The sequence below is a fragment of the Rhinolophus hipposideros genome (assembly GCF_964194185.1).
Source record: "Rhinolophus hipposideros genome assembly, chromosome: 5".
NCBI lineage: Eukaryota > Metazoa > Chordata > Mammalia > Chiroptera > Rhinolophidae > Rhinolophus > Rhinolophus hipposideros.
The window spans coordinates 43784588-43810945 of NC_138051.1; the positions used below are offsets into that span (position 1 = coordinate 43784588).

A 26358-nucleotide genomic window follows, 5' to 3' on the forward strand; every position below is an offset into this window, starting at 1 on the left:
GTTTCTTGAAAAGACACTAGCCATTTTCACTCCAGAAAATGGTCTGCTTCAAAATAACTAATTTATCTTTTCCAGTTTTGTAAAGTTGGTATGAGGAAACTTGAGTTCACTGGGCCATATTTCTGATTTAGATATTTGTGGGGTTTCTCCAACATTTTGCTATGAACAGGCTTCACATTAGAGATGTTGACAACCTGAGAACTACTAGTATGGAGGCAAAAACTGCAAACTTGCCTCAAGGCTAGTGCAAGTGACAGTCGCTGGGCAGGTCATTGAGTCTAGGCAACCACCTGGTGACATCCATACCTCAGTGTTGCTTGATTGTTCGCTACTGATGCTGCATTCCAAACTCTAGTGAAAAATTACAGTTTGCAGAGTCAGTCAGAAAATGTCAAGTTTAATGTTATTATGTGATAACCCAACAACCTATAGGCCAGCGGTGTTCATAGCGGATGGAATGCGTATTAGAATTACCTGGTGAACTTCCCAAGTTGCCTTTCATAATGGGTCTAAAGACTTAGAGCAGGGGTTCCCAGTCTTGGCTGCAAACTGGAATCACTTAGAGAGCTTTTAAAAGTGATAATGCCTGGGCCTCAACTCCAGAGATTCTGAATTGATGGCTCTTGGGTGCAGCCTAGACACTGTGATTTTAAAAAACCCTGTGAGTCACTCTAATGTGTAAGGTTGATGTGCATTCTTTGTAGTGGAAAAAAATGAATATATATGAATTACCCTAATACAAAAAAAATGTATAAATTACCTTAATATAATTATACATACATATTTATAAATACGAGGTGTGATCAAACAATAAGGTGAATGTTTAAAAAAAAATTACAGTAAAAGACACATTGCCATTAACCCCCTCAAAACACTCCCCCTTGCTTTAAACACACTTATCCCATCATTCTTGCCACTTTCTGAAGCAGTTCTGGAAGTCCTCTTTCATGAGTGTCTTTAGTTGTGTTGTCGTGGCTGCCTCGATGTCCTTAGTCAATTCAAAACGTTTACTTTTCATGGTCATTTTGACTTTGGAGAAGAGCCAGAAGTTACATGATGCCAGATCCAGTGAATAAGGTGGATGAGGGGGATAATGTTTTTATTTGGCAGAAACATTGCATTATACCAGAAGCGAGTGTAACACGCGGAGCATTGTCATGATGGAGGATGATTTATGGCACACTTTAAAACATACATTCTCTCAACCATAGCTCATACCTGACTGACTGCACGAACAAGGTGAAACTTGTCACACTGTTACTAAGGTTCAACACGCCGCTTCCCTATTGAAGATCCTTTCTGTTAGATGGCACTCGGCAGAAGCATTTACAGTATTTTGTGATCACAATGGAAAGGTTCTGTGGCATACATCGCTTCTGGTATGGCAATTTCTGTCAAATAAAAACATTATGGTGTGTCCCTATCCACCTTATTCACATCTGGCATCATGTGACTCCTGGCTCTTCCCCAAAGTCCAAATGACCATAAAGGTAAACGTTTGAAATTGACTGAGGACATCGAGGAAGCCACGACAGTGCAACTAAAGACACTCGTGAAAGAGGACTTCCGAACTGCTTCAGAAAGAACCTCAAGAATGATGGGATAAGTGTGTTCCAAGAAAGGGGGGATATTTTGAGGGGGATTAATAACAATGTGTCTTTACTGTAATAAATTTTTTAATTTAAACATTCATATTTTTGATCACACCTCATATATATGAGACTCTAGACAGCATAGACAAATACACATATATATATATTTATAAATATATAACAAATAATCCCAAAATATCAGTGGCTTAGTGCAAGGAAGTTTATTTCTTGTCAGTGTGGATGATTTTATATACACACACACACACACACACACACTCACACACACACACACACACACACAAAGATCTGATAATTTTGTGAACTAATCCTAGAAAAAGTGCTATATACCTCATTGGTGAATATCACTACGGTCACTTTTGAAGTACTCTCCATGAAAAGTTATGAACCAATGCCAGCACCCAGTCCACCCTTCAAAGCAATTTTGGAACTCTTTCTGGAATGGCCATCAGGGCTGTCGTCGTATTACTCTTGATGTCCTGAATGTCATCAAAATGTCTTCCTTTCAATATTTCCTTTATCTTAGCATAAAGAAAGAAGTCATTGGGGGCTAGATAGGGTGAGTAGGGAGGGTGTTCCAATAGAGTTGTTTACTGGCTAAAAACTCCCTCACAGACAGTGCTGTATGAGCTCGTGCATTGTCGTGATGCAGGAGCCATGAATTGTTGGTGACAAGTACAGGTCAATTTCGTCTAACTTTTTCAGGCAGACTTTTCAGCACTTCCAAATAGTAAACTTGGTTAACTGTGTGTCCAGTTGGTACAAATTCATAATGAATAATCCTTTTGATATCAAAAAAGATTAACAACATCGTTGCACTCAATTCGTGAAATTGTCAGACTGCGTGTGTGTGTGTGTGTGTGTGTGTGTGTGTGTGTGTGTGTGTAAATTTTTTGGTGGGGGAGGCTAGACCTGGAAATGGCATCTAGCACTTCTCCTGACATCTCAATGATTAGAATCCATCACCTGGCCCCAACATAACTACAGAAGAAGTTAGCAGATACAGTCTTTTTTTGCAGGCTCAGGAGTGAAAAACAGGGGTAGTTGAGCATCTAGTCAGTTTCTGCCATATATTAATACTATAAAAATGTTTATAAAATCCTTATTTGACATGTGTTTATAACATCATTGTTTAAGGACCATGGGCTTAGAGTTTGTATCAATATTTAAAATTAACTTTATAAATAATATTTGTCTTATATTTGTAGAATCAATAGGACTCTAAAGGACCTTTCAGTTGTAATTTCAACAAAAATTGTCTTGAAAGGAATGAGTAGCGAGACTCGGGCTGTCTAGCTCTGCTTTAACCCAAGCAGCTCTGCCTATGTATTATGAGTATATGTTAGATTTCAGGGTAAGTTTCATTTAAATGTAAGAATCTAGCTCTTAATAGTGAACTCACCACTGACAATCACCACTTTTCAGCATTCTGTGGGGAAGATATGCTAGAATGGTGTTTCTAATTTTGGTGATTCGTAAAGATCTAGACACGGGGTCTTGCAGATATCAAAGCTGAATTTACTACAGAACCATATCTTGTCCCTGTCTCCCTGGACCGGAAATTGAGGACACCTACGCCTTGCCACTTTCTTCAGAAGCGTGCAAAGTCTAACACTGTCCCCTCCAAAGATAAAACTGGGAGAGAGCTGCTCTGTCACCCCTTATTTTAAAGTACCTGTAGGCTAGGAACCTGCCTTCATTTATCTTGTCCCTAGTGCTTCATTCATGTGGCATAAGGAAGGCAAGTGCTTCAAAAGTATTTGTTGAGAAAAACAAAGAAAGAGGAAGAAGAGGAAAAAGAGAGAGAAGAAATGGGTTGCTCTTCTGCATGGGTTTTTTCTATTTTCACTTCTATTTTTATTTCCTCCCATCTAAGTCATTGATCCATTCGAGACATATATTAAATGCCTACTGTATGCCAGGCACCAAACTAGGCAATGGAGCAATGAGGACAAAGCAGACTTTTGCTTTTAGAGGTCTCACATGACATAGGGAAGGCAGCAGAGGCAACAGTGGATTACAGGGTCACAATGAGCATTTACTGAGGGTCCAGGGAGGTAGGGGAAGGGGGAAGCAAGAGGGCCCTGCAAGGTGTGGTTCATTATCTTCATTCAGCTGCTGGAAGAGAAGAAAGGAGCCTAGAACTTGAATTACAAACGTAATTTGTACCTTTACAGGTTCCTATTTTGCTTTCATATGTTGTATTTTATTTGTTCTTTCGGCATGCACAGTGAGTTGAGTACATGCTGTGTTGTCAGAAGGTCTGGAGTTCTAAGTCTCAGTTCTACCTCTCTAAAGTGAGAGACCTTTGGCAAGACACCTGAAATCATGCACAATTAGGATTGTAATTATCCAGGATTGAGGTGAGGTTCCCAGGGACATTATTCATAAGTGCTTTTTAAACTTGAGGTGTTAGATTAAAAAAATAATAAATACATACATAAATAAATAAATAAATAAATAAATATATATATATATATATACATATATACATATACATACATACATATATATAATATACTGATCCTGCGAGGATATAGAGAACGTGTTATTATTAACCCCAAATTACTGATGAGGAAAATGAGACTTAGTGATATCAAGGAGATGCCCTGGCCAAATAACTTCGAAAGGGAAATGAGACTTGAACACAGCTTTCTGACCTCACATTTCCTGAAGTGTCAGGATTCTGAACCAGGCGCTCCTGAGGCCCTCTGGACCAAATTGAACTCTCAGTGAACTTTCTTTATAAGACAGGGAGAGGTCAAAATTCTGTGAACTAAGAATCACGGACCTTGAGAAAAAACACTTGAGACCTAGCGCAACAAGCCTTTAGGTATGGTGGCCTCAGCTTCCCTGTCCTGTCCCGGTGGATGTGAGGCCAGTGTGGGTAGACATGGACCAGCTGGGCATGATCAGGAAGCCATCTGCTCTCAGGGAGCTGGGTCTGAAGCAGACTGACTCCCACGCTCAATGCTAACTGTGAATGCCCCACAAGACAGCCTGCTACTGTAAATCTACAAATGTGTAGGAAGCAGCAGGTCTCAGAGGGCCTTGCAACCCTACCTGGGATCACTGGCGTTGGATCATGGGACTGCCCTAGAGAGGTGCAGTGAACACACTGATGGGGTATAATCTTGGTGTGACCGAAGACAGAAAGGCTGAATAACACCACATCATGGTGATTTCAGGTAGCAACAAAAATACACAGACGCAACCCCAATCCAGCCTTTCAGGCCTTTGAAATTCTGATATATCAAGTCCCATGAATGTTTCCTGACAGGTCTGGCCTACTACCCAGCAGAGCTGTTGGGGACACCTCCAGCAGAGCTCACCGTGCAAACACAACAACACAAGACTGTGACTTCTTTCCGTCCATGGCTGGTGGGTTCGATGGGGTGTGTGATTATCATCAGGATGTTTTCAAATTCTCCATTTCCAGGAGAAGAAAAAGCTGAATCATCCACGTCTGACTTAATACTCCCCCAGAGAGAATTTTACATTAAAAGGAAAACAGACCTCTTCTGATTTCTGCAACTCCCAGCACAGCTGCAAAGAACACATCAGGTGGGGTACGGAAGTTACCCAGGAACTCCTCAATGGAGCAGTTGCTTTCTGCCAAATGTCTCTACCTTGGTGTTGCTTAACTTTGACCTAAGCTAAGGATTATAGAAATACTAAGTGTAATGCCTTCTAACTGACACTGTAACCAACCTTAAGGGGCAAAAGAGTGGTTAATACTGCTTTTATTTATGAAATGGGACTAGTCACAGGGATCAAAAATAACAATGAATATTATTTTATGTGGAACAGAAATAACAATGGATAGAAAGAAAGCAGAGTTGAGCTAGAGGGAAATCACACACACTTACCTGCTATGACTTCGTTGAATTAAAGAGGCTGCACCTTCTACTGTCCAAGGGTAAAAATAAAACTGACATCCATTTGTAGAGGTCATAATTCAGGCTTGGATCAAGGATGCGAAACAGCCCATGTCCTACAGAGAGGTTTATGACTTCGTTTGCCAAAAATCCCATTTTGGATTCATTAGCAGTTAGTTGAAATAATAGATTTTGTGATATTGCCAGGTCCTGCCAAATATATGTCGGATGTCAAATGTACAAGGCCCTCATTTTTATATAGACATTTGTGAGAATGTCAGAACCTTTCATTGAGACCCAATCCTGTAAGTGAAACCAGTCATGGATACACATGGAAATTTGCAAAATTAAATTCACAGCCTTCTTGTTTCTCTCTGATCCTAAACTCAGAAGAATATTGAGAATCCTTTCGTAACAATACATAATGTTAGGCTCGCATTAGGTTACAAAAAGTTTAATGAAGTAAATTGGTTTGCTTTTTTCTCTTTTTTTAACCAAGTATTATTTAAAACTGGCAAGGGGAAATAACTTTGACTTCAGCTATGTATTGGAAAACTGCTCTTTCTCTCAGTATTAATCTTCTAGCATTTACAAACAATATCCTAAACCATTTAATAATTACATTTTTAATATACCTCAAAGAACTAGAGTTAAAATCATAATAAAGTACATTCTGTGGACAAAGCTAACTGTGATTTTAAAATTTCTAAGAGTTTATAGGTATATAACTTTTAAGTATACTAATATAGTACCAATCTAATTGTCCTTTATTTTGGCTCATCTAATTTACAAACATGATTTCTGAAGTTTAACAGTATTTGTAATGGCAATGTCCAAAGTAATTTTGGCTGAGTAAAGTGCTATTTGTTGAACAAAAATGTAGTTGTTTGTGCAAGTTTAACATTTCACAAGGCCAGCTGAGTTCATTTCAACCCTACTTACAAAATAATTATTGGCAAATGAAATGGGCTGGGGGATAGAGACAAGACGTTTTCAAGCTTCTGAGAGATTTACAAAAACCAAGTTCTTCAACCATTGAAAGTAAGATTGAGAGGCTACAAACAATTAAAAGGTACAGGTTTAAATGTTGGGATTAAAAGGGTTCCAACAAGAGAAATATTTACAATGGAACAATGAGGAAAATGTTTCATTACAGTCAGAAACATGGAAAATATGCTGTTGAAAATTGTTGGCTCTGAAATAAATAAAATCCAGACTGAGACTATTAAAAATATCAAAGCGATTTACTATGTGCCAACTCTATTTTTTTTCTGTTGTTTGTTATAAAGAAAATCCATTATTGAATATAATGCAGTTCTGGTTAAATTATCAGACATTTTCCATATGCAAACTGTTGTTCACCATATGCTATATATTCTTCTCTAACTATTTTAGTACACTTCCATCAAGAGCCGTAGGCACAGAGTTAGAAGAAAATTTTGAGACATATTTTAACTTCCTAAGCAAGATACAAATCCCTTCCAAAATAGCCCTTTGAATCATCTCTGTTGAGCACCTATTATGAGCAAGATCTTTTTTGAATGGCAAAATAAAAGATAACAAAAAAATACTTTAAGATGTTCACGGCCTGTTAGGTATAAGAAATCATCCTTGTCCACTGGCTGCCATTAAGCCTGGACCGAAACCCTCTAGCTAGTAGTGACAGGGAACTCACCACATTGCAAGGAAACCCATTGTCTCAGAGGGTAGCTCCAAACTAGGAAGGTGTGATAAACTGAGCTTTACACCAACTGACCCTGGTTTTTGTCTTCTGGAATATACCCACTCCTTCTTCTTTAGTTTAGTTCTTTGAAGATTTTGAGAGGACTTGTCTGTGTCCTGTATGGTCTCTTTCATGCAGCAATCTCATTTCACCTTTATTTTCATTACCCTTTACTTTTCTGGCTTTAGGGATTTTAAAAATCATTTCATATCAGTTGAGCTTAATTGTTAAGTATTCAATATTGCACGTAAAAATAAAACTGCATTTTCAAATTATGACATTCAGAAAATAAGAATTATAGCATTCAATTGGATTCAATTTGGAATTATCCCTTTGTAATTAGACTAGCACTGACTAACAACAGATGTTTAGGGGAAAAAGAAGGATGGAACACCTAAGGCTTGCCAACACTGTGTGTATATTTGAGGGGAGGGGGCATGATAAATCTTTTATAATGAAATGCATGTGCTCTAAGACAATGACTAAACTTGATATTTTAAAGCACTTCAATCTAGTAGTTTAAAAGTCACTGGAGTAATTAGGTCATGTTTTAGAAATGATGCTACAATCTAAATTTCTTATTGGCGAGAAATAATGCTGCTGTCTTTAATTAATTATGAAACAAGGGATTGACTCAACTATGTTAAATTTTCTTCTAGTGGTTATATATTTGGCACCTTTAGAAGCTGTAACTAACAGACCCAGGGTAATTTAAATTCAGGAGACTTTATTTAGCCTCCAGAATCGCCCTTTCAATCCCACATCCATGCAAGAATACAAAGCCAAGGGGTACACTAAAAAAAGAAGAGACTGTTTTATTGTGACATTTATGACATGGACCCCTTGTGGACAAGAATGACCGAGGGTAATCTTGGAAGATTGCACAAGTGTGATGAAGAATGCACTGGTGATCCTCTGACTGCTGAGGCTGTTTCCTGGTCCGCCCAGACCTCCACGCACGTGCGGGCCAGTCACAGAAATTTCAATACCATTTGGTGTACACATTTAACAAGTCTTTGGTCTTAATAAGCACCATTACAAGCCCTCAGTTTAAGGGCATTATTATTCTAGTTTATAAATGTTTCAATGATAAAAAATAGCACGATTACAGTATACACACACTTAATTTACATGTAATGTATTATACTCATAACTGAGATAAGCTACTGAACTAACTTTGGTTGATTGAAATTAATGAAGTATTTGAGCTGAATACTGCAATTTGGTTTCTAAGTTGTGTAAATATTACAGTGCATTTATAAATCTAGTTTGAGAATTTACTAGCACCAAATAGATATTAGAAATGGCCAACCTAGTACTTGTATTTGGAGAAGCAAAGTTTAAAATTTGAAAAAAATAGAACAGTCCATCAATTGAGAGCACATTCCTGTACATCTGTTAGAAGGATGGCACATGAGTATGAATGGCCAATCCCCAATGGAAATACACATCCCAGTTTTCAAGAATCAACACATATGACAAGGTAGCTTAGCTACACATGAGAAGCCTGAGAAAGTGGTTGTTTTGAACTAGGGTAGTCACCTGTACCTTGCTTTTGTAATACAAGAATAGTGCTTATTTATAGAAATTTATGTGGTGAAAGGTTGTACCTATGATATGAAGATTCTGATTGGGGGGAAATTCAGTTCTACCTATCTATCTTTGTTTTTTAATTATTTGGTCTCTGGATGGTGAATTAATGAAGCAAAATCTGAATTTTCATCTTCAGATTATCACCCAGTTCACCACTGAGGTAGTCTTTGTCATATTTATCTTCTAGCTGATTGAGTTCTTTCTTTTTATAAAGTGGAGTACTACTGATGTGTAATGAATAGGTTCCAGCCACTGGCTTCTTCTTTGTGAAGTGGAGGTAGCTGATCCCTTCCTTTTGGTTGATTTTGAAGAAGCCATTTTCATTTCCAGATTCAATCAAGTATCTGTTGTGATTCGTCAGAGTTGTGAGGGCCGGAAGGAGTTCTAGGATTCGGACCTTGTTACTGATGTGGGAAATATTGAAAGCGAACATGGCTGTCTTGTCAACGTCCCAACTTGCAAGACTCACATTGGCTTCTATCTCGGGCTGATCCTGGAAAGGCACATGGCAATGTGTAAATGAAATGCAAATATGCCACTTATTTCCCATATTAAAGAAAAAGTGACTCGATTCTCACATTCATATAACTTTCTTCTCATGTTGTATATATTGTGTTGAAAAGGCATAGTCATAAAATGTTTTGTTTAAATCACAAACGTGTTAAGTTGGCACATATTTATAATACGAAAAAATACTAAACTTATGTCAAGCTGTAAGTCCAATCACTTGTATTTGTAAGGCTTTGAACTCGGGTTTGTCTCAGAGTGTGGTCCCTGGACCCGCAGCATCACCGTCACCTGGGAATCTGTTGAACGCAAATGTTCGGTGCCACCTGAGGCCTACCGAACCAGAAACCCTGGAGATGTCTCCCAGAAATCCGTTTGAACAAGCCTTTGCGATGATTCAGATGCACACTCAGTTTAAGAACCAGTGTTGTAATAGATTATTTTCCCTCCCAAGACTTATCTCATTTCCCAAACCACAGCGGATGTGTTGCAGCGTGGATGCTAAGAAAGAACCAGTCTATTTCAATTTTGTGTACTGATGCAAAACGATTCCCTCTGAAGGACACACCTAGGAACCTACTTCCTGACTCTGATGATCTGCTAATCTTCAATGCTTTTCACCTGGCTTCTTGCTTGCCTCTCTGGGACCAGATGTGCAGGATTCTCCGGGCCGAGAGCCAGAGGCCTGGGTGAATATCTGCGCATTTCTGAGTTGACGGAAAGGCTGCAGCAGCCATAGGCAAGGAAAACCAGGCTGCTTGAGCCCCATGTTGTTTTTGTCTAGAGTCCAAGTTCCCTCACACTCCACATGGTTCTTTTCAGGAGAGGAGCCTCTAGCTTTTAGAACTTGGCGGCCACATGTAGGGAGCACTATGTCACTTCACTATTCTGCCCACTTTGCTGTCCTGGTTCTCAGACCTTGTCCTTTCAGCAGACTTTGGGTGGGTGTTTGACTTTCTTTTTGGCGAGACAGAGGAAATGAGCAAATATGTGAAAACCTTCGAATGGCCACTCCCTAAAAGCATCAAGAAACTCCAGAAAGCCCCACAGACTCTTATAAAATACAGCCCAGAGCTCAGAGAACGTCTGGATTTTCTCCCCAGGGAGACCATGCTCACTTTGGAGCATCCTTGGAGGAAACCACAGGAATCTGGAAAGCCTGTCTGCAAAGGAGACATTGGGAGAAACCACTCCTGACCTACCTCAATGTTGGAGGCATCTGTTTCATTGGCGCTTCTCCGTTTCCTGCCCCGTTTGGGGTAGCCGTTGATCTTACACTCATAGCAAGCCTCTGGGGACAGAGAATTGTCATCCATTTCACTGCTGGCAGGTGGCTCTGGGCCTCCTCGGCCCATGCCCATTCCAGAAACACAGTGTCTGTGGTAGAAGGAGAGCACAGACATTTTTCATGAGAAGTGGGTAATAAGGGAAATGGCGTGAGAGTTTTGGTGAAGCCTGGACCCTGCCTGGTGACATTCAGCCCTTGACGATTTGTCTATTGGATGAATAATTGGCCAGTTCTGAGAACCATACTGAAGTCCTCTGTGCTTGGCCTGTTAAGTTTCCTTAGTTTATTGATTTTTTTCTCCTATCTTCAAGGCCCTCTTTTGTACACTGATTTGCCCCTTAATTCCCCAAACCCAATGTGGCAGGTGTTTTGCTATACTTATGCTAGGGAAGGGACATGGAGTGGAAACAAGAGAAAAACAGGAGGTAAGAGAGACCATGTGATTTGGGAGGTTAAATAAAACTGTCTTTGTTTTTCCTAATGAAACAGGCTCCACAGGAGTGAGAAAGGCACAAGCCATCACTGTTCAATTCCTTACCCTCTTCCTACTTAACTGATACTATCACTGCCACCTCTACTTTCACCATGCCCCTCTCACCGGCCTTCATAACTCCAGCTTCTGAGCAGTCCCTCCTATTATTTGACCTCTCACTTTGGCTAAAGCTACTGAAGACTCAAAGAAAGCTGTAGTTGACACCTGAGGTTGATGCAGAGACAAACTGCAAAGCTATGCAATGTATAAAACACATGTATCAGAGCTTGCCCAACTGTGGGAAATTGTTTCAAGTCATTTAAAACCACTAGGGCCATTGGCTCTGACTCATGTGAGGCTGGACAAACAAACCCATGCCCAAGAGAGAACTAGTTCAGCTGTTTATCTTTGCCTTTCAGTTATGAAAGCCAAGTTATAGAGGGAGACTTGCATGTTTCACAAGTACCATGTTTTCTTATTCTGCTTACTATTTCATAGGCTGTTTGGAATGTATCTACTAGGCTCCCCTTTCAAAATATGTTGAAATATCCGAATGACTTAAAGAATCTTTATTTTGGGGTCTGGTCCGCTCTAGTGATTCATAGCAAAGCCAAAACTGTTACAAATGGGTAGATTTCTATTAATGGATCATAAGGTGGACCAAATAGTATTTATCTCTTTTTCTCTATTAGTTGGCCTACTCTTTCTAACTCATCTTCCTTTATGCCCTTAAGATTCAATATATAATTCCAATGAGCAGAATATTTTTTCGTATTTTCCAGCAATCTATGGGTTCCTTCTATTTTCTGCAGTCTCTCCAGAATCCAATACATTTCCTCTCCTCTTCCTTTATCTTACAACATGAAATGTGTAGAAACAATAAAAGTGGATGAAATGACAAATGTTCATCCTGTGTGTGTGTATACATTCACATGATAATTAAATTATTGGAGGCAAATCCCCAATTTGCAGGCTTTGGTTCCTTTCTCAGAACTCCTTTCCAGTATTTTCATATCCTTGGAATACCACTTACAAGAAGTGTGACTACAAAGCTCCACTGGCCAGAAGCCAGTGTGGAGTGTCACAATCTTTGCTGGGAAAAAGGTTCTGGCATTAAACTTACAAAGAATGAGTCTCTTGAGAGTCAGATACAAACATCTGGGAATTTGTGTCCTACGGCTGGCATTCTATGTGCTTCCCATGAAACATTCTTTTACCTTCAAGTCGACAAAGACCCAAAATGAATTGCTTGACATTTGTGTCAAGAAATCAAAGACAACTAAATTCATAATTTGACAAATATGTGTACGTGTATGTTGTGGAATATGTAACTTTGTATGTGGGACTGTATGTGTGAGTGGGAGTATATGTGTGTATGCATATTTAATGTCTGCGTGTTCCTAATTAAAAAGTTAAAATTTGAAACCCATCACAGGAGAGCCAAAACTAGAGACATCCAAGTCCAGATCAACTCAGCAGGGAAAACTTACCACCAAACTTTTAAAACACTGAGTAAAAGAAAAATAGGTTTTCCCTGTCCCGACTCACACATACAAGTATTTTACCTGGAAAATATACTTATTTTAACTCTCATTTTAATGCTCTTTTGGTAATTTATAGTGTAAATTTAAGTCTGAAATGTAAAATATACTTTAAAACCGTAGAGGACCTCACAAAAAGGTATCTTTTTGATTTATCCTAACAGAGTTGGACAAGAAGGCATTTTAAGTCAAGATGGCATCCTGCTTGCCCAAGACGCAGGGTGAAGCAGCAACGTGCAGCGGGAACCCAGGTCTGCCAGGGGTCAATCCCCCTATTTCCTCAGAAATGAATCACTTTCCAAGAAAATGTGAAGATCAAGAGAATGAGCTAGAGAAGCCACACATTGAGGCGTTTACAACGTAGTTTCATTATGTTGTTTGCCATTCTATGAATTTCCAGAAATTTAGATGTCTCCTTTCAAATAAAAATCCTCTGCAGAGCTAACTGGAATAAACTCAAGGATTATAGAGTCTGGTTCCCTTTACGAGGCTAGGTCGTTTTGAGTTGAATATACTTATTCATATTATGAATGAGAGAGTCTCCAAGCAGGCCCGTGGATGGCAATGCTTACCCTTGGCCAATCCGCAAGTAACCTGGTGGACAGCCGCATAGATAGCCGCCCTCAGTATTGGAACAGCCATAGCTGCAGGGGGCCTGTGAAGAGCCACATTCATTGATGTCTTGGCATCCTCCACTGAACTGTTCATACTGGAAGCCAGCGGGGCACATGCACTTGTAGCTCCCCAGGGTGTTGTGACAGGAAGCTCCCCCACAAATGTGAGCACTGAGGCATTCGTTTTCATCTGCAGAGGGAAGCAGAAGACAAGGTAAATGTGATACCGGCCAGGCCCCTGGCTGCTGGCCAGCTGGCCCTCGGCTAGGCTCAGAGGAAGGTGAGGCAGATTGAGGTGGATGGGATGAGACGAGGAACAGGAGAGAAAGATATGGAAATAGATGTGGCTTTTGCTATGTGGTGAGCAAATGTGGTCGATGAGGTCCAATGTACTAGGCTGAGCGAAGTAGAGGCTGGCATCTGAGGCCAGAAAGACTCCAGTTCTCACCTGAGGCCAACACTAGTATGTCGTGTTCCACAGGAGAATCCCATGAACACGGGGCTAGTTCATAGCTAAGACTCAGGGCTCAGGGTGAAAGGGAAGGAATCAGGCAGTTCTCTGTGCAATGGGATGACTATCTTCAAAGCAAAAACCAACCATATTCCTGGAGGTTGCTTTCTCAGTCCTCCTTTTTCAGGATGTGTGGGGCTGGCAAAGGCTGACATCCTGCAGGAAATGTCTGCCCCACTTGGACTTCCTTTTCAAAAATCTGCAAAAGCCCCCGGTGCTTGTCCTGGGGATGAATAGTGCCTTCTGGTATGTCTGCTCCCATCTCTGAATGGGCCCCCTTATCCATCCAAACCAGTCTCCCGCCCAGAGAGTTTGGGCCGTGTTGAAAGCTAAGTATGGCTGGAAGAGATTCGTGCAAACTTCGTGAACAATAATTCTGGAAAACCCACAAGAGACAGATGCTGTAGACTGGCTACCCACAGGCACCTGCCAAGTCTGATAGTAATAAACAGGGGGGAAAAGTTGAACTTTTAAAAATCAACCAAAGGGAGAAAACATAAAGTTTCTCATTATATCTAATTTACATCCTTTTGAAATCTCCGGTATATTTCTGTAGACCTGCCTTTGTAGGGCAGGTTGGAAGCTTGCTCGTAGGACGTTACTTAATTGCTGCAGCCCATTTTCAGGCATATGTTCATTTTGAATGCTGGTAGATTGGCCTTCTCCTCACATTAGCAAATACTTACTTCCAATAGAAGGGAGGAGGAGGGAGAAGGTAATTAACATTTATTAGATGCCTACTAGCTGACAGATAGGATACTAGGTGCATCACATTCACTTATTCAACCTTCCTAACAATCGCGGGAGGTAGGTATTATACTACCTGTTTTACAGATGAAGAAAGCGAGGCTGAGAAAACCCCTCCACGATGTCCCAGCAGCAGCTGCAGTAGGGCAATACACACGTCCAGGACTGTCTGACTGCAAAGCCACCTGCTTTCCTCTGTACCACAATGTCTCTCAACAGACTTGCCTCCTTTTAAACTGGTACTTCCTTTCTCCTTTAATTAGTGTTACCTTATTTGCTACGTATGGAAAACTTTAATTCTTAGATCTTTTCATTCATTTATAAAGACAAAATGGTTTCTAAGAAAATATCTGTTTTTTAAAGTAGGGAAATAAGTGGGTAAAAATGCTTGGGGAAGGGTGTTTGCATATATGGAATATCCTCCCTTCCTATCTCCCTCCTTTCCTCTCTCCCTCCTTTCTTTCCTACCTTCTCCCTTCCTTTATTCCCTCCGGCTCCCTCCCTCCTTTCCTATGTGTGGTTACAAAAAGTAGATTACAAGAAGAAGTAGATACACAATAAGAAACCCATTCACTGAGCTGCCGGCTATGGCTTAGTGCCTAGTTCTGAGTCTGTTTGAGGATCTTTTATATCCAAGGACTCAAGTACCCACCCAAGGTCACTTAGGTTCCAGGGTTCCTAGAACAAAAATAATTAAACATCGCCTGTGTTCTTTTCCCTGTATTGTAAATTAGAGATGAGGTATGCCATAGAGACCAGTGGATACGGTGGGCACCAAAGAATGAATGAATGAAGAATCAAGGGTGTTTACTTTGGTGGAGAGAATATCCCTAGGCTGGATATTTTCTCCTTGCCCCTCCCAGACTTCCCACCTGCTCTCTACTCCTCTCCCTGTCCTGTGCTTTTTGTTGGGCTCAGTCATTTGTTTCCTGCTGAGACTCTGACTGATAAACCTCTAAGGCATGGATATATGTAGGAAAAGACTAGTCAATATAGAGCTCAGATGTAGTATTCTGTTTTGTTCTAAGGGGCAGAAATAGGACCGATGGTAAGAAGTTCAAAGGAGGAGAAGTTCATTCTCTTTGAAAAAGACATTTCTAAGAATTAATGTTTTCTATGTGTAGATTGGCCTCTCTTAGAAAGTGAGTCCCCTTCAAGGTGATATCCAAGGGAAACGTGGATGGCTAGGGAGGTTGGAAAGGATTTATATATTATGAGTAAGGTCAGACTAGATAATCTCTAAGGTTCTTTTTAACTTTGAACATCTATGTGAGTTACTATAAATATCTATTCCAGTCAATAACTCTCCCTCTCCCCTTTCACATTCTTTTCCATTTTATTTTACTTTTTTTTCCTCCCTGAGAATCTAATAAAGTTTAAATTAAACTTGCTTATCTGGGTTGGAGAGGTGGGGTAGAGTGGAGCATGAATTAAGATAAGAAATTGGCAAATGTTCAATGTTTACAGCTTGAAAATACTCTGTGCACTCACCCTTTTTAATCAATATGCAAACACCACAATTTAACATGTTTTGTACTTTTCCTGACCTTTTTCTTCCTGTGTACCCTGGTGCAAGTGGTTCCACAAGAATTTTTCTACACTCCCAAATCTTTAATTCTTTCAATTGGTACTTAAAAGTGGTGAGGGTTTTTTTCTTTCTATAAAAGAGACAATTCTAATTTTGTTGAAACACCTTGGAATATCCAAAAAATACTCAGAAAAGCAGATTGAAAGCTGCCCACGCTGACCTCTAAAATCAAAAGTTTTGGCCTTTGGCTTGCATAAGTGTATGTTAGTAGTGGTGTTAAGGGAGAACCACTAGGAGAATTCCAAAATGTAGAATGGGCATTTACTAATTTTCTTTAGGTCAAAAAGAGTCAACTCCAACCATAAGCTGGAAGTTTAATATTTCTTAGAAAGCAATGAAATCCAGTCGCCCTTGACCCCAAACCCATCCATCTTCTGAGAGGAAACTTAAGGCTGCCTAGGAGTGAGGATCCAGGCAGGGGTCACCCAAGAGATCTGCCCTGCTCTGCACTGCTCTAGGGAAGCCATTCTGGCCCAAGGCAACACTCATTCTGGATAACTGTAATTCTCAAGAATTATGAGCCCCCAAACCTCATCTTCTTTCTTAATTGACTTATTGTTCTGTAACTCCCAGCCAGGAGATGACCTTCATGGGGACCAAATAGAATGTCCAGGCAACTAGGGTATGACCTGGCCATCTCTACTCTCCCCGGATGGAAGGCAAGGAGAGAAGGGTAAGTGCAGAAATGGCAGACCTCACATGCTTATCCTTTACCCCACAGCTCCAATTTCATTCAAGGAATCAACATAATAAGGGCTGACAGGCTTTTACATACTGGGTATTGAATAAACAAAGCTCACTCTGGAAGTTCTGTGAACAATGTCACAAACTGGTGATTAAAACCCAAGACCTCTCTGAGCCGATAACGAACAAAGGCATTTTTATTAAAACCAGACAGCTGATCAGCAAGACATGCAGTCTAACTCCTCTGGCACTGGGGTCATTTTAGCCAATCCTACTCACTTCTGCAAAACTGTGTCTTGTAAGTAATCAAACCAGATGACACAGACACAATTTTGATGAATGAAAACACACCAGATGTGTCTTCACTCAGAGTTAAGTGAAACATCTCAACGCAGAGTAGCCCGCCCGCAGGACGCAGGAATTCTCTGCGTTTTTGCTAAGGAGGGCTCTGTATCCAAGAGTGACAGCGAGAACAGGTCACCCAAGCACCACGTGTGCTTTGTATGTAGATACTTTCTGAGTGGAAAAGACGTGTGATTGTGATGCTTGAAAGGCAACCCTAAATCAGGAAGTTAAGAGCCTTGGGTTCTAGTTCCAGGAATGTCACAAAAGGACTGGTAAGGACAGATTTCCTTTCCTCCCTGGGTTTCTGGGTCCTCAACAGTAAAACAAAGAATTTGGGCTGTTAGATGGATCTGGGGTCCCTCTAAACTCGCAATGTTTGGATTATCTGATGTGCATTAAGAGCTACTTTCCCATGACACTGTGGAGTCAAAAATGATATAATTTCAATTTAATGAGAGAGTCTGTGGGTCTCTTTAATTTTTGAAAGAATTTAGCAATCCTGAAAAAATTTGGTGTGTCTGCTGCTTGCCCTCTGCCTCAAATATGTGTAGAGCTGCATGGAACCACTTTTGCACCTTCAGGCCCAAAGTCACTCATATTAGCCTCTGGCTGGCTGCTATTTTTCAGTCAGAAGTAGGATTTTGTTAGCTCCTGATGTGAATAGAAGTCAAGTGTGGGCCGATGACTAGCTATGTAGCAGAAGGGCAGGGTGATACTGGGAGTCAATACATTGAATTAAAAAAATTCATTTCAAGTGCCCTCAAAAGGACCCTGTATCATCATTTTTGTCTCGTTTTGCTATTTTGCAAAGGTGATACCTTCCTTCTGGTTTCACCCAGGTTAGGGCAATTTTAAATGAGTATTTGTTGCTGCAGTGACAAGTTCAAGTTTTCAGGAAGAAAGTGGCATTTTGACTCCAGAAGTTTATAGCAATTCATCTTGCTAACAAGGAAAAACTACTTGCCAACACACTGGTTCCACTGGTAATGCTGGAGATAGCCTTGGGGGCAGCTGCACCTGTAGCCCCCGATGATGTTCTGGCAGCCATGCTGGCAGCGATGGTTTCCTTCACACTCATCCACATCTGGAAAAGAAGGTAGAGTCGTCTGGAAGCCACATCGCCACTGGCGTCAGAGGCATCCTCTGAGGTAATGTTTACATGTATGTTAAAGTGAAAGGCAATTTTAATAAGAAATCTGACCTCTGAAAAATTATTCTACCACCCCAGACTTCAAGAATATCTACTCTGGAGGTTTTGATAAGTCCAAGGAGAAAATGATGAAGAAATTAATGCAAAGCACAAGAGCTCTCTTGTGGTTAGCTGTGCAAATTATTTGTATTTGCTGATTTGTGCCTGAATTAGAAACCAAAAAATGTCAGTACAAAAATAAAATCCTAAAAAAATTCAAACTTTTAATCATATATTATCAAAAGAGTTATACTTCATGTATTTAATCCACATGGCAGGCGTTGGTGGGGCAGAGAGGGGGATCTTTTATTACTCTAATCCAAAGACCAGAAAATTGATGAATCGAATTCAGGAATCGAGCTATTTTTCTTGACTGGGTCATTCCTTATTAGATTAGTAACTGAGCAGGAAAAGCCCTGAGATACCTAGGAAAGGCATATGTTATAAACACAACCAAGCATGAGACAAAAGATGGATATCTGATATCTAAAATATGGAACGTGCGCAAACCGGGCAAAACATTGTCTGTCTTCAGCTGGATTTTCTCCCTGCCCACGCTCAGCTATGGCAGGGAGAACTGGCAGAGGATAACAATGAAGATACTAATAATCGTACAGGCCACCTCACAGGGACACACTAGCTGTGGGCCCTACCCACCTTCACAGCTGGCACCACTCTGATCAAGTGAGAATCCACGCTGGCATTCACAGGTGAAGCTCCCAGGAGTATTCTGGCAAATGCCCTTAGACCCACACAGGTTGATATCAGAGGTACATTCATTGTTATCTATAAGACAGAGTGGGGGTCAAAAGGGGGTTACATTTCCTCAAAGCTCTCTTTGTGTTGCTTAAAGGGAAGAAAGAGGGGGTGATTTGCTTAGAAAAGACCAATTAAGGCCAATGACTTTTCACGTATATGTGTGCACATATCCACACACACATACATGGGCTCCTATATTTTTCTGAGTTTGTCTTCTGACGCCAACAGCAGAAGAACTAACAAACAATCCCGTAAACGAATAGTTACATCCCATGGAGGGTTTTTCCCTCTTCCACTTACCAATGCAGGCAGTGTGGTGCTGGGTAAATCCCGGAGGACATTTACATGTGAAGCTGCCAATGGTGTTGACACACAGGAACTGGCAGTTGTGCTGCTTAGTTGCACACTCATCAAGATCTGTAGGAAAACGCAAGAAGGGCATTGCGGTCAAGCTGGCAGCACAGGTACCTAGAAGCCACCCTAGGAAGCAGCTCTCAGTTTGCATGTCTATGTCTCAAATGGCCCTGGCCAGAACAGAGTTAGAACAAATGGCTAGGAGGCACCCAGAACATAAGGCTTCAAAAAATAAAATGTGGTCTCAATTCAGATGAAATAATGTAGCTCTTTGGGAGATCCAAGGAAAATCCAAGTCCCTTTGGTTAGAGGAATGCAGGAATTCCTCAACAAAAAAATTTCAGATAAATTTTAAACAAATGATGAAATAAAGAAAAAGACGGGATTCTCAAAAATTTTCCAGAGCATTAAAAAGATCTACTCAAGTTGAAATATAAAAAGAAATGCTGAGGCTGGAAATTTGTTCACTTAATTCTTTTCTGTATGCTGTTTTTATTCTGCTCAAATGAGGTAGTCAACCAAACCAAACCAAACCAAACTGACTTCTTTGTTTAGAGATTCTCCTTCGGATAAAATTAAATTGAGCAATCAGGAAGGAAAAAAAGGAAAGAAAAAACTCATTCTGATAAGCCAACAGCACTTTCAAAAACAGCCTACAGTATTTATCCAGCATTATTTCCCACGTCTCAGTAAAATCCTTAGCTTTGACCAGGGCTCTTTCCTCATTGCCAGAACTTCAAGGCTCTTTCTCAACTCCATTGCTATTAATAACATCAAGAGATACAAAACGTGTTCCAGCTTTTAGCTAAATTTTAATTTTAAAAAAATCGCTGTGAATTCAGGAATCCTTCCCTCCCTCCCTGTGATCTTTTATCACTGCACACAAGGCTGTGCTTGGAGCTGCAGACCAGTGCCAGTTCCAGGCTACAGTAATATCTGTCGTGGACCTAAACTGAAAGAACGCCCCCATGTTTCTCCCTGTGCTGACTTCTCTTAAAATGGAGCCAATCCTGTGCCTTTCCACTGCTTTTCTGGTTTCTGCATTATTGACAGCTGTATGCCTCTTGCCAACAGGCTGGCCTCCCCTGTTGACCCAAGGGGCCTTACTAGAACATCACATGCTTGCTGAAGCTCACCTGCAAACAGGTGAGGGACACAACTCAGCAATTTCTTATAACACTTTTATAAGGACGACACGTTCCGAACAGCATTTGCTGTTCTCACCTCCAAGAATGTCTTTTCTCCCCTTCTCTCCTCATATCTGAATTCTACCCATCTCTCGGGGAAGTTCTGCTCCCACATTTCCACTGGGGCCATCCTTCTAGCCTCTTTCCTTTCAATGTCAACAGTAAACGCATTTTGATATTTAGTCATATATGCCAACTATGTGTAAGTATTTAGACCTTACAAGAAAAATAGGAGAAAGGGACTTATAAGTGGAACTGTACAAATCAGACTGCTGCTTTTTGCATTCCTAAAACCATAAAGTGAGTATTACTGATGCTTTTAATACTTTGTGAAAAAACATAATTACTACTATACATTTAATTTTTCTTTTTCTTCTCTTAATTGCTAGAAATTTTTGAGGATTTTCTGCCCCAATCGGTTAGAAAAGTGCAATAAATATGTTTTGCTTGTTATTCAGAGAATTTTTTCCCCCTGAACTTGGTTCTTCATTTACATGAATAGGTTTATGGCTCTGAGTTTTAACCTCACACTGCCCAGACTCACTGTGAAGCACAGATGTAGAATAAGTTCTATGTTTTAGAAAAACAAAGCAATAAGCAACTCTTTATTTAAAATAGGCAGAATTATTGAATAGGTCTCTCAACTTCTTGCCCTTAGATAACGGAATTATGTAAAATTTGTGCTGCACAGGAAAACCATTGTCCATGATATCATCCTGTATTACCAGCCTCCTAACTCTCCCCCTTCTAGTAGACACAAGGAAGGGGCTGAGGGCCCTACTTCTCTCTGCTCTCCATTTCCACTCCATTCCACCATTTAACTTCCTTTACTACTCTTTTTCTCATTCAGGGCTTCAAGGCAGAAAGCTCTAACTCTTGTTCTGCCATCTGGTCTACCTTCTCCAACTCCCTCATTTTTCAAATCATCCTTAAGTATAACTCACTTGTGCTATTCACTCACATTCTCATTGTTGAGAAAGATGTTTACAAGAGTAAGTTTACACCGACAGAATTTTGCAAAGGATAACTTTTGGTTGATGTGGGATTTCTGCATAGACTTGTGTTGTTTCTTAATCCTTTGTGATATTTATGTCTCAGATATTTATGTCTCCTGGAGGGAGGGCAGGAATGGCCCTATTTTGCAGAAGTAAGTAAACAAAGTGCTTACTTCATTAGGCACAATGTCCTCTAGGATCATGGCACTGATTAGTCTGAGGCTGGAATCTGCTAGAGACCTAGGCTATAAAGTTGTTGAACATATTGACTCATAAATGCAAAAAATAGAAACCAAAAAGGAAGTAATCAATTAGGTATCCACCCCACTGAGCCTTGAGACCCTCAGGGACGGCCCCCATGAATGGCCAGGAAGCAGACAGTGAGGATGGCTGCTGCCACTGGTCCTTGGCCATCTGCCTGGCCTCAGCATCCTTCCCTCCAGCATAGGGAGGCCTCATGGAGGCACCAACCCCAGGGAAGCACCTCTTGCCTGTGGAGAGCATCTCTCAGCTCGCCTATGGATTCTTCAAAGGCACAATAAATGCAACCTTGTTCCCAGGAGGCAGGTGAGTGGCTGAAGTCACATTCTACTTTACCTTTACAGCTCCTTCCATCCTCCTGCAGAATGTAGCCTTTTGGGCATGAACACTGGTAACTCCCTTCTGTGTTTTTGCAGATAAAATTGCAGGGCTTGGGAGCCTGGTTGCACTCATTCAGATCTATAATCAAAGAGATACAGTGTGACTGCCCATCCCAAAAGATGCCTAATGCTCAATACCCACAGGTCTAACAAAGAATTTTAGTTTTGAGAGAAGAAAAAGTAAACTCTGTGTAGTCTTTGATCATTGTCTTACGTTTCCTTACGAAATTACATAAGCTTTTTCTTTTTATTTTTTTAATTTGAGGATTTTTTTTTTTTTTTTTTTTTTTTTTTTTTTTTTGCTGTAAGCTACTATTTCCACTCAGGAGTAAACCATTAGAGATAGAGTACTTACCTATACAGGCAGTCCCAGTTATATCTGGAGTGTAGCCAGTTTTACAAATGCAGTGATATGATCCTCTGTCGTTGACACATTCTCCATTTCGGCAAACATCATGGATAACCTTGCACTCATCAATATCTGTAATTTAACAAATAGAAATTAATATAAGAAAGAAATAGATATTAATATGCAGGGGTCACTTGAGCGTAAATACTAATAAGCTATGTTACTATTATATATTATGGACCTAAGAAATTAAACCAAAGGGATGACAGCATAAATTTTATATGTAATAGTAACTATATTGAAAGGCAAAGACTAAGTTTATCAGACTATAGTGGTAAACTAATCAGGCTAGGGGAAAACTTTGAAATAACTGTCCTTCTAAATTTATACTGTTTTCTCCTCTGAGTCCATAGACCAACCACCTCCTCTAGAGATAGTTAGCTCCTGGAGCCATCTCATGCCATCAAGCTTGCCTCCTGCTGACATTCCATTAATGAATCACAGCAGTGGATCCATTTGACAAAGAAATCTCATTGTTTTCTATTATAATATCGCATGTCCAAAATAAGCAGGATAGTTTTTTTTTATCCTATTCTTTTTACTGTGTTTAAAGTTAATCCTAAAAAATATCAAATTGCCTAATATTGGGGAAATTGGACCAAACCTCCCTCCTTTGGTGAGAGAGGCACCAAGACTCCGAGGTGGATTGCTAGGCTGGGTTTGCACAGCCTGCTAAAGAACAGGGAGTCTTATTCATAGCTCCACCAAGGGAGAAAGGTTTGGTCAGTAGGCACCATTGAGCATTGAAGCCACCGTCCTCTCTACTTGCCCCATTTGTCTCCTTACTGCTGGATGGCGTGCCATACCAAGTGAATTCTTAGCCTTTGATTGCCAAATAACCATTTTATGCCACGAGCTGATAGTTTCCCTGATTCTTTTTCACGTTTACTCTGAAATGCAATTTAGTATACCCTCATTGATCTCAAGAAATGAGCCTTTCCCATCATCTCATTTTCACATCCTCCAAAGAATCAAAAATGTGCTTTGGCTACCTCATCTCATCTATCTAGTTCTACCTTTTACCACATCCAGTTATGTTATTTTGCCCTTAGCCACATCTTTCTAACATGAACAAAAATCCTACTTAATCTCCTTCTTCCCCTTTTTCTTCCAATTCCCTCCCAGGGAACTCAAAATCTCTCTCTCCTTTCTCTTTTATGAAACTAAAAGAATTGCAGTTACTGGTGATAGGCCTGGAAGTCTTCCTCAAAGCTGCTTTGGTCACCTTGACAGCCTCCTCATCCTTCTCAGGTGAAAACAGCTTGTATTTTCCCAGAGGCAATTGTGTAATTTGAATATCAGCATTGTTTATACTTCTTTCATGCAGTATATTTCAGTCAATTTTAAGAGCTAAGTACATATTGGTGTACTAGTTTTGGAATTCAGTGATGTTTATCTAAAAAATTGTATTCTGAGTAACCAATAACACAATAAACCTCTGTTTAAGAGGTTGAGAACTCCTTGTAATGATGAGGCAGGGACCCAAGCACACACAACTGAATCAGGTGGACCAAGGACACTTTGGCAACATGGCCTTGAATATCTGAAACATCATAATGAAGAATTTTTGTTGACCTCAACTATGCAACTCAACCTAGGTCCATATTGTAGATTCTATATTCTCATCTGTTTTTCAGAACACAAATTCCCTGTAAGTTTCTGAGCTGAATGAAGTACCTGCTCCATTGGTCATAAATCCGCGGCCATGTGGGCAGAGTTTTTTGAAAGCCACAGTATCCTGGAAAGGACAGATCTCACAGTGGGGACCCCAGCCTCTCCCTCCATCACAGCAGCATTCAGACTTGGTGACAGGGTTCCTGTTGCTTGAGCCAATCTGACACATGTTTTGGAGCACCTCTGTGAAGCAGTATCCTTCCCGGTTGTCTGAAAGGGACATCGTTTGAAAAAGAGGATTTTAGGAAATTTTATGAGTATATCAAGGCATCAAAAATTTGGTCAGAATAGGAAACCCAAAAGGGATGTAACACTTTACCCTGGGTGAGAAGGAGCGAGAAGGGAAAGCTGGAAACTGCAGTGAGAGAGAAAAGATGACATCTGAGGGAACAAATAAGAAATTCAGTCAGTAAGCAAAAAGGCATTGGTCTAGACAAGGTTACAACTCTATCTGCTCCCAGAACTTTGGGGGGATAATCATGAGAGAGAGAGAGAGAGAGAGAGAGAGAGAGAGAGAGAGAGAGAGAGAGAAGCAGAGAAACACATGGTAACATCCTGAGCACCAAGTGATTAAAAAGGCTGCTGAGAAAGAAATTCCACACAAGTGATTCAGTGATACAATTAGCAAAGGAAGAATTTCGCTGCAGGGTGTGCTAAGCCCAATGGACAATCAACCATTGAGTCATCTCCAAAATATGAACATTTGTAACCTTTCCTCAAATTTTGACAATCTCTATTATTTGAAATAAGAGATCTGGGTTTCAAGCATCCCAGTGTGGAGGCTGGGGTTACAAAAGCATGCCGCTGTATGTACTCACCAAGGCACTCATCCTGGGTGGGGCTGGCTGTGAACCCATCATTGCACTCACAGGTGTAGCTCCCCCGGGTGTTGAGGCAGCGCCCGTTCTCGCAGACCCCCGGCTTGGTCTGACATTCATTCTCATCTGTGTGGTTCCATTGAAGGACCAAAACAAAAGGAATCATCTGACCATTTTGTACAAGCATGGATTTTTTTCTTTCTTTCTTTTTAAAAAAATTTAGTTTGTGAATAGGTAACCTATTCACCTGGTTCTAAATTCTAAAGGTACCAAAGCATATTCAGCCAAAGTCCCTGTTTCTCCCCTATCCCCCAACCATCACTCCCTTCCAGGGCGGCAACCATGCTTCTGCCAGTTTCTAATGTATCCTCTCAGAGTTAATTTGTACATACAAGTGAATACATACATATTTGTGGGTACATTTTAAAAACATAATCAATAGCATTTTTATGTTTTTAAATATAGATGGTAGCATTTTATGCACACTGAGAATTTTTCACTTAATACAATTTAAAACTTTCCATATCTGTACATAAAAGGATTCCCAAAGGATTATTTCCAGTGAAGGAAAACAAAATTTAAGGTCTACATATGACAGAAATATTACAATACTACATCAGAATAATGTCTGCGATAATTTTAACCTAAGGGAGTTTGTCTAATGTAATCTTCCAATTCAATATAGATTATGTTTATTGTAATACTTCAGCAATATTATTAAGAATCAATAAATCACACCTCAGTCTCCCAGATTAAAAAACAAGAAAGCATTAAAGGAGCTGGAGATTCTTAGAATTATCTGATGATTACTTGAAAACATCATAAATAACTTGCATCCCACTGAGATTAGTTCCAACCCCTGAGGCAGAGATCTCATAAAGAGAGAAGAGAGTTGGAGGGGGTGATATGTAAAGAGTGTTAAAACAGGTAAAAAAAATCCCAATGCCCAAACCAATGAAGTCAGAATATCTGGGGTGGAACCTGAGCTCCCCGAGAGAGTCCAAAGAACAGCTGAGGTTCAGAACCACGGATCCCATAAGACTCAGAGTGTGATCATTAATCCACATACTTTTTCTGTGCTTTTAGAGTCTGCTCTATAGTGGCTGTTTAATTCAATATCTTACAGAGTAAGGGGACAGTGTGTTTCTTAAGCTTCTTCACTGACAACATAAAATAGATGTTTTCTAATGTCGCTGATAATTAAAAAGAAAATGAATGCATGTGGAAATTT

General features: G+C 40.3%; 1 protein-coding gene across 2 annotated transcripts in view; it reads right to left on the reverse strand.

Annotated features, from left to right (window-relative positions):
* Positions 1–8001: 8001 nt before the first annotated feature.
* FBN1 (fibrillin 1) overlaps positions 8002–26358 on the reverse strand; it is a 234186-nt gene continuing 215829 nt past the window's right edge. Inside the window, exons 56-66 of one of the 2 annotated variants that reach the window (XR_013993368.1) lie at positions 25128–25253; positions 24629–24690; positions 24313–24519; positions 22582–22707; positions 22183–22305; positions 19350–19466; positions 18948–19076; positions 18066–18185; positions 13185–13416; positions 10514–10688; positions 8002–9297 (exon numbers count right to left, since the gene is read on the reverse strand). Coding sequence is in view for 1 of the 2 variants with exons in the window: in XM_081048809.1 (XP_080904935.1) it covers positions 8908–9297; positions 10514–10688; positions 13185–13416; positions 18066–18185; positions 18948–19076; positions 19350–19466; positions 22183–22305; positions 22582–22707; positions 24313–24519; positions 25128–25253 (1745 nt within the window). In the remaining variant the exon portion in view is untranslated. The remainder of the gene's footprint in view (positions 9298–10513; positions 10689–13184; positions 13417–18065; positions 18186–18947; positions 19077–19349; positions 19467–22182; positions 22306–22581; positions 22708–24312; positions 24520–24628; positions 24691–25127; positions 25254–26358) is intronic. The other variant, XM_081048809.1, reaches the window with a different exon arrangement.